At 35.1% G+C, this 18,497-nt stretch overlaps 1 protein-coding gene across 4 annotated transcripts in view; it reads right to left on the bottom strand.

Annotated features, from left to right (window-relative positions):
- Positions 1-2,810: 2,810 nt before the first annotated feature.
- The window catches only part of LOC149138011 (DNA-directed RNA polymerase I subunit RPA12-like), a 98,395-nt gene continuing 82,708 nt past the window's right edge, over positions 2,811-18,497 (bottom strand). For all 4 annotated transcript variants that reach the window (XM_089446658.1, XM_089446659.1, XM_089446660.1 and 1 more), the window contains 3 exons: positions 3,614-3,706; positions 3,462-3,518; positions 2,811-3,333 (listed from right to left, as the gene is read on the bottom strand). In XM_089446658.1, coding sequence (XP_089302784.1) covers positions 3,256-3,333; positions 3,462-3,518; positions 3,614-3,706 — 228 coding nt within the window. In that variant the 3' untranslated portion in view covers positions 2,811-3,255. The remainder of the gene's footprint in view (positions 3,334-3,461; positions 3,519-3,613; positions 3,707-18,497) is intronic.

The following is an 18,497-nucleotide window of genomic DNA, read 5'->3' as shown; positions in this document are numbered from 1 at the left end:
CTAGTATGATTGTGAGAGTCGAAGGTACAAGATGACAGAGAGGTTCAAGTTTCTTGAAGAGTTGTTTGATGTTGATTAGTGAAGAAATGAACCAGAAGATGTTTGATCTATTTGGAAGGTTGACTTGATGGAAGGAAGTCTTGGTCAAAGGATCTTGGATATGTCTCAACTTGACTTGATTCTATTGAAGAAGTTTGACTGGGTTTTCCCCTCAAAGAGGGGTTTTTCCCTAGCTTGGAGCCTATCTCCGGTATCTCTATTGTTTGCATTGTGATATTCTTGTTTGGATTTTGTCTTGAAGATGTACAAAACATAATAATGATGATGAACTAATGTAATAAGAATCACAAGCACTTGTAAAAGTATAAGAGAAATCATTAAAAAAAACCTTAATCATGCCCTGCCCTAGATTTCTCAACACTAGCCAAGAGTACTTGATGGCAAATTTTAAATGATTTTCTTTTTAGTTGTATAGCTAAGAGTATGTTTTGTCTATGTTTCATTGCTAGGACAATATATAAGAATTGACACCTTCGAGTTTTGGAGAAGCAAACTACAATTCTTTTTGGGTTTACAAATGAAGGGGATGAATTTATTATATCACTCTTCCTAGAAATAAATGATTTAAGATTACACTCAAGTTGCATGGTTAATTTATAACTAGTTTTTTATCAACAAATAGCAACTACTTTAAAATAAAAATTATAAAGGTTAATCAGTCAGGGTTAGTTTATAATTAACTCTAAAATTGAACTCCATTTCTTATACAACCCAACCAAAGATAGCATTCTCAATCAAATTGGTGTGATACAAGGTGATTAGAATGAACCAGTAGAAGACATGAAAAAGCATGAATATTAAAATTGCAAATGAGAAAAGACATTCAACCATTAAGATTCCATTGTGATAGTGACACATTTAATGAATTTGCTTATTAATCAATTATTGTTTTCAAAAGATACAATTTTCATAATGCAGAGCTATCTTTGGGCAAGTGACAAAAACTTACCAATTTTCCCTTTGATATTGTTCATTTTCAATTTGGTTGCATAACAACTTTGTTAAGTAGCAAACATAATGATTCTCTTATTAGAGTGCCTAAAGTTAGGAGGAACAATGTATCTTAAATCTTCAATGTTGTCCAGACTTATAATTAATTTAGTTAGAACATAAAAATAATCAAATTCTTGTGCTTGTGGATAACAGAAAACTTCCACAAAAATATATATAAATTTGCCTATGCTGAATTACCATATAATAAATCTATTAAAATCAATATTTTAACATAAACATTATACACGACTTTAACTTTCTTCTACATTGTCATTAACCTAGTAACCATTTACATCTCTCATACAAAATTTGTTATAATAATAAAATTAAAAAATTTGCTATAGTAATAAAATTTAAAAAGTACCATTGAAGATCTCATAGAATACTTTCCAATTGCACATATCCTCACTCAACTGAAAAAAATAGATAACCTGGAAATCATGAAAGATAGAATTCCTAAACATTATAGAACCTTTAACCAAAATTGAAGCTTCACTAAAAATACATATCTAATTGAAAATGAAGTTGAGGTATTGAACAATGTATCAATGACGAAAACAGGTCTCAAGTAATCGACACAATTTTCAATGTTGACAATAAAATTGAAGCTCAGACCATTATATCTAAAAATGAGTAAAGTTGAGCTACATACACTCACAAAGTTTGGGTTGCTGCTTCTCAACCCTGATATGGTTCACAAAGGATCAAAGTGACTTTGCTTCAATTATCTTATATTATTAATTTAGTACGATGATTGAGATCTATGTTGTGTGATTTCTATTACATCCTTTATTTGTTATTTCTTGCATCCTTGTTACATATATGATACTCTCCCTTTTTTTAAAGAATAAATTACTCGTATCTTTATGAGTAGAAGCCTTCATATATCAAAGAAACAATATGATTTATTGTTGACTTATGATTGACACCGATCTCTTGCAACGCTTTGACATCAAGCATTTATTGTTTGGTGATAAAGTGATGAAGCATTTCGAGGAGGGAAGACATGTAATAAGTCTAATTAACACAATTATTATTATTAATTATTTTTACTACATACTCCACACTCGTCTAGTTTGGAACCCATGGCCTTCAAGGATGAAACACATGTTCTTGACCATTAAACTCAACAACATTAACACCACTGTTATTAAGCTCAACAACATTAACACCACTGTTTTCAAATATTTCTCCATATAATCATTACATATTCTAGATAATCCCACACAATTGTAAACTATGCCATGCATACATTCGGTTATCATAAATCTTCAATGTAATACTTGCAGCAATGCTGATAAGAAAGATATCATCACTGCTTTCTAAAATAGCAGCAAACCACGACATGTTCTAAAGAAACAGAGATGGCTTTAAACTGAACACTATGCATACATTCGATACAATCCACGAGCTTATTATATTTTAAGTGATTATTAGAACATTTAGATTCTCTCAATATTGTTCATTGTCTTTCATTTTGCCCACTGTTGCCAATACTTGTTTTATCCCACAATTTCAGCTCATTTATTCTTTGTGGTTATACTTTTTTATTGTTATATATCTTGTATTACAGTCTGCATTGTAGACATAGCAAACTCTATTAAAAATAGTTCTTCCAGCTTTCAAGGTGCCACGTTAATTGTTATATATCTCGTATTAAACTCTGCATTGGAGACATGGCAAACTGTACAAAAAAATACTATAGTTGCAGCAGCTTTCAAAGTGCCATGTTTCTGGCATATACACAAAGAATCACAAATCCTTAATGTGCAATTTAACAAATAATTTTTCCGATAGTATTTTTCAGCATGAAGTCACTATTTTAAGAACGGATTTTAAGGAATAAAAAGAATGCCTTGATGTACTTTCACATCAAATTACGCTGCGTTGGGGCTGTGGACAATGCAAAATTAGGGAGTCCAAAAAAACATGTCGAAAACAACAATCCCTGAAAAGCTTACGCACAAATGACCCTACAAAGCTTTTGGTTTAAATATGAAAAGTTCAATGATCTGCAACCAAAATAGTTAATGCGTCATAACCCCGCTGAGTTTCCACCCCTCTACCCCCCACCCCCCTCCAAATATGGAAAGATCAATGATCTGCAACCAAAACATTTAATGCGTCATAACCCCGTTGATTGTTAATAAATGTCATCTACAATAAGGGGAAACATGCACATAGAAGTATGACGTGGCCAACTCAAGTGTTCTGTGCAAATTTATGGTGGCAATTAGGACACTCATAAAACACTGTTTGCCCTTCATCCGCAGACCGTAACTGCAATAAATTCAGAACAGCGTGTCAGAAATGTTGAAGTTTGAGAGGGATTCTTTAAACTTGTAAACCAAATGCAATCCAAAACACTAGGAAAAGATGACATATCCCAACAAATTTAATATGCCTACCTGTCTGGTATAATACTCTAACTGTGGATGATTACATTGAGGACAGTCTTCATTGACCTACACCATTATAAAACAGAATATTTAAGGACGTTTTCAAACTCCCTGTGGAAGCAAAATTTCAGGCTTTCCATTTCAACCAAAACACCACTCACCACTGCCCTTTGCTGGATCTCATCCTCTTCTGGCCTTTCCTTATTATTGTCCACTTTTATAAATGGCTCGAGGTCAAGATGCTTTCTTAGGTCCTGCACCAAATATTCAGAGGATAAATAACATTGCTGCAACTAGATGGTGCAGATCACTATCCTAACAGACAATATTATCACATTACACAGTTCTTACATTGTAGAACTATAGGTCTGAATTTAGGCTTTTAGTTGGAGATAGCTATAATCTCTTAAAGTTATAAATACATTTCAATTTCCGATTGATTTTAACCCTCATTTTAATATTAATGTTTGATATATTATTTGTGTTCAATCTGAATATTAATTTCACATTGTTTTGCTTCAACAACTAAGTGTGTGAGTGACTGTCCAATGTGCAATATAAGACACCCTGAGTCCACTGAGATGGCAAAAATGTAAATCTAACTACTTTCTTCCAAGATAAAATTAACACTTGATCCTACGAGGATGATCATGTGTCACAATGTACAAACTTCTCATGATATATCTTCACAGCAACACGAGTCTTGTAAATCTAATATCAGCTTTTTCAAAGTCTTCTAGATTATCAATATCAAAATCTGCTATATTTTACCCCAGTAATTATACAAATGCAATTTCAAGTTGCCACCGTAGAAAAGCTTTGAGACAAACACAAGTAGACACAAGCACATACACCAACACAAACTGTATGCTAGGAAAATGACTAATCATCTACACAGTATCTAAATTTTTGCATAAGAATAAAACATCAGAAGCTGTCATTTTATAGGGACAACTATTGGTATTTAGAGCCTGTAATTAATTAAACAAGAAAAAAAAATATGCACAAAATCAGGAAACTGAATGCATACATAAAGACATGAATTTTACCTGGTAAAACCCTGACAGTGTGTCAAGGAAACCTCCACGGGGCAAGGGATTGGAATTATTATTATTCAAGGTCAACAACACAACAACCCTCTTGGGAAACATCATTTTAATAGGAAGACATCGTTAAATAACTTCTTACCATTACGCAACTGTTTGAACAGTAAAATTACATTTACAAAAAATTCTTATAATTGTTGTCGTTAATAACAATCTCCACCTTGACAACAATTTTCCTAATCCCTTGCCCATGCCCATTCATCATCTTTTCTGCAAGCCAAGAGAAGCCAAACACCACCACAGCTTCTCTACCAATACTGGTTTCATGAACATGTCTGCACAATTCTCTTATGTGTGGACCTTCTTGAGAGCTATTTGTCGCCATCGATTACATGTCTTACAAAATGGTATCTTACATCAATATGTTTAGTCTTGCTGTGATGAGCAAGATTAGTAGCTAAATGAATAACACTTTGACTATCACTGAATACATTCACTTTCTCCTGAATCCTTCCACGCTCATCAAGTAAACTTTTCAACCAAATTGCCTCTTATAGGCATCTAAAGCAGCTATATACTCTGCTTTAGTAGTGGACAAAGCAATTGTTTCCTGAAGCTTTGACATCCAACTAATTGCTCCACCTGCAAGAGTAAAGACATATCCTATAGTAGATCTCCTCTTGTCCAAGTCACCAGCGTAATCAGCATCAACATATTCGCAGACTGAATCACCGCAACCACTGAAGATGATACAATGGTCATTTGTGCCTCTCAAACATCTAAGCACCCATTTCACTGCTTGCCAATGTTCTTTTCCTGGATTTGCCATGAACCAGCTGACAACTCCAACTACATGTGAAATATCAGGTCTTGTAGATACCATCGCATACATTAAGTTTCCTACTGCATTTGCATATGGTACACGAGACATACTTTTTTTCTTCATCAGTTCTAGGACAACCCAAAGAAAGCTTAAAACGGGAAGCTAAAAGAACATTAACAGGTTTCACATTTTTTATACTGAACTTTGCAAGTATTTTCTCCACATACTTCTGTTGTGATAACCCGAGCTTTCCATTTGTCCTGTCTCTATGTATCTCCATGCCCAAGATCTATTTTACAACTCCAAGATCCTTCATATCAAACGTCCTAGAAAGCTAAGCCTCTAACATGTTGATCTCTTCCATGCTTTTGCTTGTAATAAGCATATCGTCAACATATAAAACCAAAATAATGAATATACCATTTAAATCTTTAAAATACACATAATGATCATATTAACTTCTGGTGAAATTTTGGCTCACCATGAAGGAGTCAAACTTCTTGTACAATTGCCTAGGTGATTGTCTCCGACCATATAATGATTTTCTGAGCTTATAAATTGATCTCCTATTGTGACCTTGTACAAAACCTTATGTTGTTCCATATAGATCTCATCATCCAAATCTCCATGAAGAAAAGTCGTTTTAACATCTAACTGTTCTAACTCAAGGTCAAGTAATGCAATTAGTGCTAACACCGTACAAATAGAAACAAGTTTTACAACTAGCCAAAAATTCTTGTGAAAGTCAATACCTTCTATCTAAGAGTACCCCTTTTTGCTACCAGCCTCGTCTTATATCTTTCGATACATCCATCAACATTTCTCTTCAATAGCCTCGTCTTATATCTTTCAATACTTCCATCAACATTTTTCTTCAATTTGAAGACCCATTTACATCCGACAACACTTCTTCCTTTAGGAAGTTCTACAAGATCCCAGGTTTTGTTCTTGGCTAAGGAATCCATTTCCTCATCCATAGCCTTCTTCCATTTTTCACTATTCGCATCATCCATTGCTTCCTGATAACAAGAAGGTTCCCAATCCTCAGTAATCAACGCAACAGATGAAGCAAAATCTTCATACCTCTTGGGTGTTCTTCTTTCCCTTGTAGACCTCCTAAGAGTGACAAGTTGTTGAACTGGTTGATGAACTTCTACAATTTCTTGTATAACTTCTTCACCTTTTTCTTCAGAAGTTTCTTCTTCCTTCTGACTTTCCGAAAAAAGTTGAGTCTCCAATTGAATTTGTTGATTTAGCGATCCCTGTTCCTATTCAACTTTTTCAACATCTAATTTTAGAAGAGAAGATTCATCAAACATTACATCTCTACTAATGATGATCTTATGCGTAAAAGGATCCCACAACCTATATCCTTTCACAACATCATTATATCCAACAACGACATAACATTTTGCTTTTGGGTCTAACTTCGTAACGTTGATTCTTTGGAATAAGAGAATAGGCATTACAACCAAAAATTCACAAGTATGAATAATCACAAGACTAGCCCGACCAAACTTCTTCCAGAATTTTACAATTAATAGAAACTGAAGGTGATTTGTTTACCAAATAACAAATAGTGGACATTGCTTCTACCCACAGCGCCTATAGATTAGCATTGATGATCATGCTCCCAACTCTTTCCATAAGAGTCTCATTCATATGTTCAATGACGCCATTTTTCTGAGGAGTATAGACAGCAGTTTTGTGTCTAACAATCCCTTCATCCTTGCAATATTGTTCAAATTCTAAGGAGGTAAAATTCACTACCATTGTCAATTCTTAAATATTTAATTGTATTGTCTATTTTCTTTTCCACCATAGCTTTAAACTGTTTAAAAGCATTAAATACATCAACCTTTATTTTTAACATATAAACCCAAACTTTTTTGGAGTAGTCATCAATAAACGTTACAAAATAGGATGCACCTCCATAAGACATTATAGAAGATGGTCCCTAGGGATTGGAATGAATATAATCCAAAACCTTTTTACTATTATGAAGCCAAAGTGGTCTCTTCCTGATAGGAGGATCACATGGAGGAGGATCCAAGGGGTCCATAGGTTCCATGGGATCATCAACAACATCTTTCTCAGGTTCAGGCACAAAAGGACCTTCTAGTAGGTCCATGTCATCATCCTTCTTTTCAACAGGAGGAGGAGGAATATCCCTTTCTTTTCCAAGGGCAACATCTTCATCGAAAGTCACATCCCTGCTAAACTCGATATTCCTTTGACTAGGCACATATATTCTAAAATCTTTAGAATTATCACAATACCCAACAAACATACCTTTCTTTCCAGTGGCTTCCAGCTTGTTCCTCTTGTCCTTTGGCACATGAAAGTACACGGGGCAGCCAAAGATCCTCAGATGTCCAACATCAAGCTTCACACCTGTGAATACTTCTTCGGGAGTCTTGTCACCCAAGGCTTGATGAGGAATCCTATTTTGAACATAGACCATTGTATTAGTGGCTTCTCCCCAAAGGAACTTCGACAGAGTTTGATCATGCAACATTGCTCGGGCAACTTCCATGATGGTCTTGTTCTTTCTTTCAGTGACACCATTCTCCTCAAGATTATAAGGTACAAAAGTCTGCTTCTTGATTCCAACCTTATTGAAAAATTCGACGAGTTACGAAACCATTAGAAGTGTATTCTCCACCATTATTAGACCTGAAGACCTGGATTCTTTTCCCTGTTTCATTCTTTATTAGCACCTTGAAATCTTGGAACATATCAAATGCTTCGTCCTTGTGCTTCAAGTAGAATATCCAAGTCTTCTAGGAGAAGTCATCCACAAAGATTATGTAATATAGATAGCCATCAAGAGATTTTACCAACATTGGTCCACATAGATCTGAATGTATGAGATGTAGGATATCATTGATCCTACTTGTGCTATAAGGGAATGGTCCCCTCGACTTCTTTCCACTGGCACATCACAGACATACCCCACCATGCTTAGATTAAACTTTAGGCATTCCAGAAACCATCCTCCTTACTTTAAGCAAGGCTTCATGGTGTAAATGAGAAAACCTTCGGTGCTATAGCTCACTTTGATGATTGCTATCATATACCATTTCTCGCAACAGTCTTCCATTGACTTTATAGAGTCCTTCAATTCTAGATCCCAAGGTGAATGCATCCCTCATGCGAGATTCCATAGGCTAGGTGAGGACCTTTCCTCTTATGAAGGCAACTCTCATCCCTTTGTCTTCCAAGGCAAATATAGATACAAGGTTCTTCTTTAATCCTGGTACATACATAACATCATGAAGAAGTACGATTTCCCCATAATCCAAATGAAATGTGACAGAACCAAAACCCTTCACAGGATAAGTAGAGTTGTCCCCAAGAATGATCTTTAGATTAGTCTCCCTCTCAACCAGATTTGAGAGGACTTCACGATACCCAGAGAAATGTCTAGAGGCCCCACTATCTACCAACCAACTATCAAACAAATCCGAAGGAGAGGAACTAGAAAGAGCAGAAATAAGAATATATTCAGATTGAGTAGCAACTGCATTATTTCCATACCTTGAGTTTCTTGATCTCTTTTGAGGATGATGTCCTTCTTCACGATCATTAGGAGCATCTTTTCTTCTTCTATCATCACCTCTTCTTCTATCATTAAACATGTTGTTGTTGAAGAAACGATTATTGTTATAGTTGGACCTTGGGACATCTCACTTTTCTAGACAGTCTCGGGCATAGTGACCATGCTTGTGGCAATTGTAGCATTCAATTTTCCTTAATCTTCTATTGGAATCCCTAGAATCTGGAGCAGGTTTTTAGAGTTAGATGATCTTCCTCTTCCTTTCCTCTTCTTGTCCTGTGCAGCAAATGCAGAAATTTGTTCGTCTTCATGCTTGTGAATAATCCTTCTAGAAATCATCCTAGTTTCTTCTTGAGTGCATTTGCCAACCAACTCATCAAATGTTGGAAACTTGTCATTGTTGCTAATAGTTGTAATGAATGTCTCCCATATTGGAGGAAGACCTTGAAGAGCAACGAGTACCAACTCTCTATCAGACATAGATTCTCCAGCAGTCAACAATTGATCCCTGAGTTGTGATAATCTCATGAAGTATGACTGCACAGTCTCTCCCTTGTTCATCTTGATGTCCTTGATTTGATTTTTCAAGGAGAGAATGTGATTCAAATTGTTGACCTCATACATCCCAACCAACTTGTCATAGATATCCTTGGACTTCTTCAACTTTCCAATGCAAGTAAATGATCTTTCAAAGAATCAATAAGTATTTTCTTGGCTTTGATCTCACCTTTCTTATACTTGGCCTTAGCAACAGCAAGAGAGTTTTCCAGTGGCACGGGTACTTTTCTTTCCACGTATTCCAAAACGTCATTTTCATCCAATGTCGCTTCCAACTTGATCTTCCAAGTAGTGAAATTAGACGAGTCACCCAGCGTCTTTGCATCCTTGAAGTATGAGGTAGACATCTTAACCAAGTAGCTTGTTCCAAATAGATTCCTTCATAGGTGATTGCTTTTGTCTCGTCTTCTTAGGCTTGTCTTCACCTCATCTCTGATACCATGTTAATTTTCCAGTGTTCTATGCTTAGCACAATCACTTATTCCAATTCTTCTTCAATTAGCAATCACTTTTCAAATTAATTCAATCTTCTAATGACAGTGAGCAATTGTAGATAGAACAATAATTCAAATGCAATAGAAAACAACCAAGAACAAGAACAAGAGAGACACGAGATTTGGTCAAAGACCAAGGAAAAAAACCCCACGAGGAGGGAAACCCTTTCAAAAATTCTTCTTCTATTAGATTGTCATCAAATGTTCAGCAAAGAGATACAATGTTCCAATTTATTGAGCCGAGGGGCTCATTCTACAACCCAGTATGTCCGTCCATCCATTCCCCTTTAAAATAAAAATTAAAATTAAAAATTATGTTCTAAATAGAAAAATAATGTCAACTATAATAAAAAAAGAATATGATGTAAAGTAATTAGAAGTTTAAAAGAATGTGTATGTTTAAATCTTATACTTTTCAAAAATATTTCAACAAGAGATTTAAATAAACTTTTTGAAAATCCATGTTAACTAATTTATGTCCATATCAGTTTCATATATATCTATATATAGAAAAAAAATGTTAAAATAAAATATTGAGAGGCTCATTCTACAACCCAGTATGAGGGGGATGTGTATATCTCTGTCCATATGTCCCTCTTTAAAATAAAATTAAAAATTAAAAAATTTGCCTTAAATAGAAAAATAATGCCCGCTATAATAAAAAAAATGAATATGATATAAAGTAATTAGAAGTAAAAAAAAATGTGTTCGTTTAAATCTTATACTTTTCAAAAATATTTCAACAAAAGATTTAAATAAACTATTTTAAGATCTATGTTAACTAATTATGTTGATATCAACTCCATATATATCTATATATAAAAAAATTGTTAAAATAAAATATTTTTATGTTGTATATAACAAAAAAAAAAATTTAATGGATGTGTATATCTCTGTCCATATGTCCCTCTTTAAAATAAAATTAAAAATTAAAAAATTTGCCTTAAATAGAAAAATAATGCCCACTATAATAAAAAAAAAGAATATGATATAAAGTAATTAGAAGTAAAAAAAAATGTGTTCGTTTAAATCTTATACTTTTCAAAAATATTTCAACAAAAGATTTAAATAAACTATTTTAAGATCTATGTTAACTAATTATGTTGATATCAACTCCATATATATCTATATATAAAAAAATTGTTAAAATAAAATATTTTTATGTTGTATATAACAAAAAAAAAAATTTAATGTGAATTATAAATAAAATATTTTAATATGAATTAATGTTGACATATACTTAAAATACATTAATAATAAATCATTTTCATTTGCGTGAGATGTACATGTTATGTAAAATATTTTAATATCAAATATGTATATATTACATATCATTTTAAAAGATTATGTAAAAAATTTAGTTTTATGGTTAAAAAGTTTATTTGGCCCCATATTTATTCTATTCAGCATTCAAAAATACAATTTAAACAGTGAAAAATAACATTGTATTTTGCACTCTAAATAAGTTTGCACGTGAAGAAATTTGATCCCTCTCGGCTCATGTTAGATTTGTATTTAAGACGGATCTATGTTGGTCACAAAAGAGTCAAAGTCAAACCTTTGAATATCTAAGAGACCAACCAACCAATACACAAAAGATGAGCCCCAAAGTCAAATCCGATCAACAAGTCAAATCTGCAAATTTTGTCAAATTCAACGGCAAATGATTCCCTAACCAATGCAAAAGTCAACGGTCAATAGCACTCCAAGTCAGCGCGGCCCGAAGTCAAAGAACTCAACTTTCCAAGCTTAGTCAAGCCCAATCAAAACAGCCTCCAAAACCTCAATCAAAGGAGAGAAAAAGTTTGCAATCAAGCTTCAAAACTTTATGCGGTCAACTATAGTCAAGGTCTATGGTCAATCCAAGTCGAACTACCTAGAAAAGTTTGGCTTCTTCACCAATCAATTCGGCCTTCCAAAATTGAAATTTTCCAAGTCAAAACATTAAGTCAAAGTTGGTCAACAGCTAGTCAAAGCAGCCCTAAATAAAAATCCAAGACCAAAACAAAATTCCTTTCTTCCCTTTGCACATGTGAGCTCGAACCTCCAATTACAACCCTGTACGAATGAATCAAGACAAGGGAGAGAAGATACAACGTGTGATGATGATGCTTCAAAGTGATGTGACATTAGGTCTATTTATATGTGTCTTAAGGGATCGAATTAGCTCGCCCAAGCCAACTTCTACTTTTGTGCACATGTGGGTTCCCCCCTAAAAATAATATTTTTTTCCTGACCAAATTAAATTCTTCCAAGGGCTAATAGGGATCTTTTTTTATGAGGAAGGTTGTCCAATGGAGGGAATTTCTCTTTGAGTTGCCAAATTTCTACACATCATTCAATTGGCAAATAAGTGTATTAAATACATTTAGGTGTTCTGCAATTTTAGTGTCCTCCTTCATCCAGAGCCTATATAACTGCCTCTTCAAATAAATTTTGTTGGATAAAGACTTGGCCATGTATAGAGTTTCCAATTTATCCCACAAACCTGATGTTGAGGTTTCTTCAACAATGTTAAAGAGAACATCATCTGCTAGGCACAACCGGATGGTATTGAAAGCTCAGGCGTCCAAGTCCTCCCATTCCAAATTTGTCATGCCAACAGGTTTCTTTCTTACCCCATCTAATGCTTTGTGCAACCCTTGTTGCACTAGCAAATCATGTACCTTCAGTTTCCACAATGCAAAATTGTTTTCACTGGTGAATTTCTCCACCTCAAACTTGGCATTTGTCATTTTTGCCATTTTCTTTTTACACGAGGCTCTCTTAAAAAAAATTATTAGGTTCTATCAAAATTCTAATTAGAATTCTTTAACTAGGGTTTTCCCCTTTTTCTTGATTTTCTGAATTTGGGTTTTCCACTAGGGTTTAAAAAAGGTTTTCCACTAAAATTTTTTAAGTAAACAAAACTCTGCTTCCAGAATACCCAAATAATTTGTTTACACTTTCTTCAAATAATTTACCCTACTTCTTTGAAGAAACCCAACAGCGAATACCCAAATAATTTGTTTACTTTTCAGAATTTATAGATTATCCACCAATTTAAAGATAGAGTCTTTGCTTAGGTTTTAAACTAAATTACCTGATAACCAATGTGTGTTTCCTCTGCCTGATCTGGCTACAGTTTCTCGAAATCCTCAGTCGTCGGTTCCTTGTTGGTCTTCTTCAGAAGCACCTTTTTCTACAATTTCCATTCTTTTGCAATCCAATGGGTGGCTATCCTCGCGACCCTACAATGTTTTGCAGCTTTGGGCTTCAAGCCCATTCATAGTAAAATTTGTGGCTAGGGTTTCAAGCTCTACACGATTGTGCTTTGCTTGGCTTCTTTAGCCCACCTTCTTTAACAACAAGCGGCTAGGGTTTTATGGTAGGCGGTCTGCTTATTCTTTGCTCCATGGCTTACGACTTTAGAATGAGATTGGTGTCTATCCACTGCCCAACCTGCTTCAGCGACTACCCACGACTCCCTTTGGACTCCTCTCCGTACAAGAATCAATTTCTAAAAAATGCGAAGGATGAATGAAATTACTTGCTTCTCTATTTTACGACTTCACCACTCCATAAATGATAGCTCCCCTGTGGGCCCTTCTCGGCTGCAAGAAAAAATGGCAGCTCCTCTGTGGCTGCACGTGGTTTCGTTACTGCACAGCGAACGAACTTACACACTGCTCTCTTTACCTCACGACTCTCACAACCTTATTTCTTGGATACCACTTGTTGGTATTTAGAGCCCATAATTAATTAAACAAGAAAGAGAAAAAAAACACATAATCGGTAAACAAAATGCATACATAAAGACACGAATTTTACATGGTAAAACCCTGACAGTGTGTCATGGAAACCTCCATGAGGCAAGGGATTGGAATTCTTATTATTCAAGGTCAACAATGACTCTCCAACAACACAACAAACCTCTCAGGCAAAATCCTTTTAATAGGAATACATCGTTACATAACTTCCTATCAATACACAACTATCTAACAGTAAAATTACATTTACAAAAAATTCTTTTAATTGTTGTCATTACTAACAACAACTGCACCCCTTTACATGAGGTTCGATTAAACAACACCTAGTATCCCAAGTGGTAATACCATTCTTATCATAAATACCATCTCTACAAATGGAGAAATTCATTTTTTAGAAAGTTTATTGCATGATAATGTGTGGCTAATAAGGATTTTGATAAACTGACCACCAAGCTTGGGAACAACAATGGAGGGGAGGAGTTTCACACCAAACAGAAAGGATCCATTCTCACAGGTTGTTCCAACAACTTGAGGTAGCCATTGGGCAACCCAAAGGTTGAACATAGGCAATCCATGGGAAAAACCCCATCAAGATGGATTGGAGATATACATCTTAATGGCAAGGTTGAGGTCCACATCACCATATTAAGGACCCATATTTATGCCCATTTTCACTTTATGGCCTACCATTTAGAAAGCAACTTCACATTTTTTTTGGATGTTTTTGGTGAACACAAGCAAGGAATTTTTCCTAGTCCAAGAATTTATTACAACAAAGGGAGGGGATCTTGCACACAAAAGCGGCTTGATACTTGCACCTAGGCCCAACCACAATAAACAACTCCCTTACACAAGCACATCAGCCCACAAGGGGAAAATAAGTGTTTGGGGTGATTTGAACTTGGGTAGGGAGGAATGGAAACACTCATGGTTTACCAATCAACCAAGACCTATTGACTACCACTTCACAACTTTTCGAGTGGCGTTATAGTTGTCTTAGGTTTAGGGTTCTTTTGTAACAAGGTTTTCCAAACTCCACTTCTTTGTTCAAAGACAATACAGTGGTTCAAGCTCCTCAAAAGAGATTTCCCTATCAGAGTTTAAATCTTTTGTTGAAATAGCATTCAAAAAGTTGTTATAGTTGTCTTAGGTTTAGGGTTCTTTTGTTGCATGGTTTACCAAACTCCCCTTCTTTGTTCAAAGATAAAACAATGGTTCAAGCTCCTCAAAAAAGATTTCCCTATCAGAGTTTATATCTTTTGTTGAAATATCATTCAAAAAGGTGTTATAGTTGTGTTAGGTTTAGGGTTCTTTTGTTGCAGCATTTTCCAAACTCCCCTTCTTTGTTCAAACACAATACGGCAGTTCAAGCTCCTCAAAAAAAAAAAAAAAAATTCCCTATCAGACTATATATCTTCTGTTGAAATATCATTCAAAAAGGTGTTATAGTTGTCTTAGGTTTAGGGTTCTTTTGTTGCAAAGTTTTCCAAACTCCCCTTCTTTGTTCAAAGGCAATACAATGGTTCAAGCTCCTCAAAAAAGATTTCCCTATCAGAATTTATATCTTGTTGAAATAGCATTTTGTTGAACCAACCTAATAAGCCTAGAGTGCTTATCTCTATAAGTGCCAATGCTTGAATTGCATCAAAGCTCCCCACAATAATGAAACACCTTCAATTAGTGCTCTAGCAGGGAATTTTATAAAAACATGCTTGTCTCCCAAATCTCTAGAAGTTTGGATCGAGAAAATTTGGGAACCCCTTACTCAAGGCCGAACCTTTGTCCTTTATTGTAGAAATGGGCACTTTTTCCTTCCTTGTTAAGCAAAAGGAAGACATCATTTTCAAAGGTGAGCCTTGGATGATGGGTGCAAGAAGCAACATCGAGTTATCAACATAGATAGTCTCTCAATTTAAACCCTATGGAGGAAATCAAAACAATAGTCCATGTTTAGGTTGGCATGACTTTCCTCTTTATTTATAGGAACAAGAAACTTTTTTTTCTTTTATTGGCAATGTTGCAGAGAGATATGTCAATTTCACAAAACCAGGAGCATAACCAAAAACTCAATTATAAAGAAACTGACTTTAAGGGCAAATTGTTTAATGAATATTGTAATCTTGAGAAAGACAAAAAAATGTAGTAGATTATGAAAGAATAGTATAAACTGGAAGCCTCCAAAAAGCACCAATAACCCCTATGTTAAGGTAAATGATAGAAAAATCCAAGCAAAATGAAAAACGCAGAAAAAATGATACAGCAAAAGGAAATGAAAAAACCTATAAAGTGTTGAAGAAAGTGTAACTAGGTTCGGAATTTACAAATGTAATTTTGATCTTTGTACTTGTCAACAAAATGAAATATTTTTTTGTGAATTATAAGAATGAGTTTCTTGCTCATTTCTTAGGAAAGTCAAAAGTCAATGTCATGCTCTTCTTGAGCTTATATGTAATGTAAAAGAGTCAACCTAGTGTCTAGATCAAAGCCCTCCAAGACAAGTACCATCTCCTTGAAGAAGGAAGCCTGCAACAGTCACGTCGGCTCAAAAGACACAATTGTTCACAATGCAAGTCGGCTAAATGAACACACAGTGATCTCCTTAATAAGTCGGCCTGACTTATGGCTCACATGTCAACCTAATGGATGTCAACAATGACCCATATGTATAATGCATGTAGTGACATTTCAAGCACAGTACTTCGGATGATCTCAGAAGAGGAAAAGCGAAGGTGAAGTATACACTCTCTCGATGGAGTATACACAAAACCGCAGTCTCTTGGTGAAGAAGTATACTCTGTCTCTCAGTAAAGTCTACACAGACCACAGTCTCTCGGTTAGGCATCCACGGTCCCTTGGTGAATCATATATATTCTCTCGATGAAGTCTACACAGAACCGCAATTTCTCGGTGAGGCATCCACAGTCTCTCCATGAATCATATTTAGATCTCGGTGCAAGGAAGGATTACGCTCACTATATTTGCGATGATAATCTTTGTCTCAACATAGATGTGATTCCATAGTATCACACTCTTGGCATACTCTGTCTCGGCATATGAATGATAAACAGATCTCACAGTAACACGCTTTGGCACGATTTAGATGAAGTCATGATCACGGTCTCAGTTACAAATTATTGATCATGAAAAGATCTTTGTGCAACTCTCAAAGATATATACATATCTCAATATCGAGATCTCTTTGTTATAGTGATCATGTCATTAAAGGTGTAGAAATAATCTCAATGAAAAGCAGTGAAGACCTCAGTGAAGATGTGACAATGGAGGTGAAGTAATTATTTCACTGTTATCAGTGAAGATGACCTTGATGAAGCAGTGGTAATGATGATGATCTCCGCAGTGACGAAGAAGATGATTGGTGTCTTGGTCTTGGAATGGCATAACAGGTCAAGGGTCTAGGTCTTGGTGTTCGTCAATTGGAATCTCTATAAGAAGAATTATGTGTGGGTTTTCCTCTCCAAGAGGGAGAGGTTTTGGCCCTGGCAGAAAGCCAAACATCTTTTGTTCTTGTCTCTTTGTTTTGATAGCAGTTTGATGAAGCAAACACACACACTAATAATAAGAAGAAGATCAAGCTAAGATAAATTTCAAAAGCACTTCACAAATTGTTATCAAGTCTAGAAGAATCACATTAATCCCACTTGCCCTAGATTCTTCAACATGGTATCAGAGCTAAGGTGTTGAAGTCAAATGAAGGGCAGCAAAAGAGACATACAAGGATCTGTCTTCAAGGACATCAAAGCAGGTTGAAAGGATTAAAGGAGCAAGTATACAACAAGCGGGTCTACAACAGTCATGAAGTATCAACTTCAGTAATTATAGTCATGCACTCGACTCATGCTCAGTTTGATAGAGTATATCAGTGATCCTCACTTCTTGATCACTAAACTTTCTCCATGCCATAAAAGATATTCTCAGGTGTATATATATTGCAGAAGTAATCAGTATAGTTATTACATCAAGGCATTTTCAATGATGAGACAGTTTATCTATACAGTGCCCACAGTTTAGTTATGTCATTCATTGACAAGTTTGGGCTCTCTATACATTACCTCCCTACACAACGCACATAGACATCACTGTGCAATGCCATATCAATATACTTGTCACAGTCTCAAAGTCTGTCTATGATTATGATCTCAATAGCATGGTGCTTGGATCAAAACATAATATCACTAACATGTCAACAATATGTTGAAGTCAAAAATACCTTAAAATGAATTGGGAAGGTCGTGAAGCAGTCTCGATGATATTAGACCACTGATGTCATGGTGCTAAAAGGCCTCCAAGGAAGTCGTGATGAAAGGATACTAATGATGGGCAGCTCAAGCAAAAGAAGCATCAAGGTGAAGATCTCCTCTTCACACACCAAGTAAGTATCTTTCAATTTTATAATCAGATTTGGTTAAACGATTTCATGATTGCATAAGGAGGATTGTCATAATCCTCATAGAAAAGAGAAATCAATGATATCTATGAAGAGGTCTATGAAGGTCAAGCATTGTTTGAATCCATCAAGAGATTCATAAGATTCATATGATATCACTCAAAAGTCCTCTCATACCTAGATAGCAGAAGAGGAGACATAAAGAGAGATATATGAAATGCTAGATATACTCTCGGAAATTAAAGTAAATAAGGTCACTTAGATCTATACAATAGTAAAGGTATCAAAGAATGAAGGAATAACTTCATGAAGATCTAGGAAAGATGATAAGAAGGTAGTCATCATTGATGAGCAAGGTAACAAATATCAATGAACAAAGAAGGTTACCTCACTCGGCAATTTGTGGTCTCT

This window comes from Pinus tabuliformis, chromosome X (genome assembly GCF_031772625.1).
Source record: "Pinus tabuliformis cultivar Carrire ecotype Pingquan chromosome X, CPIR1, whole genome shotgun sequence".
Lineage (NCBI taxonomy): Eukaryota > Viridiplantae > Streptophyta > Pinopsida > Pinales > Pinaceae > Pinus > Pinus tabuliformis.
The sequence above is the reverse complement of the archived record's forward strand: the minus strand, read 5'-3'. Positions and strand labels throughout refer to the sequence as shown.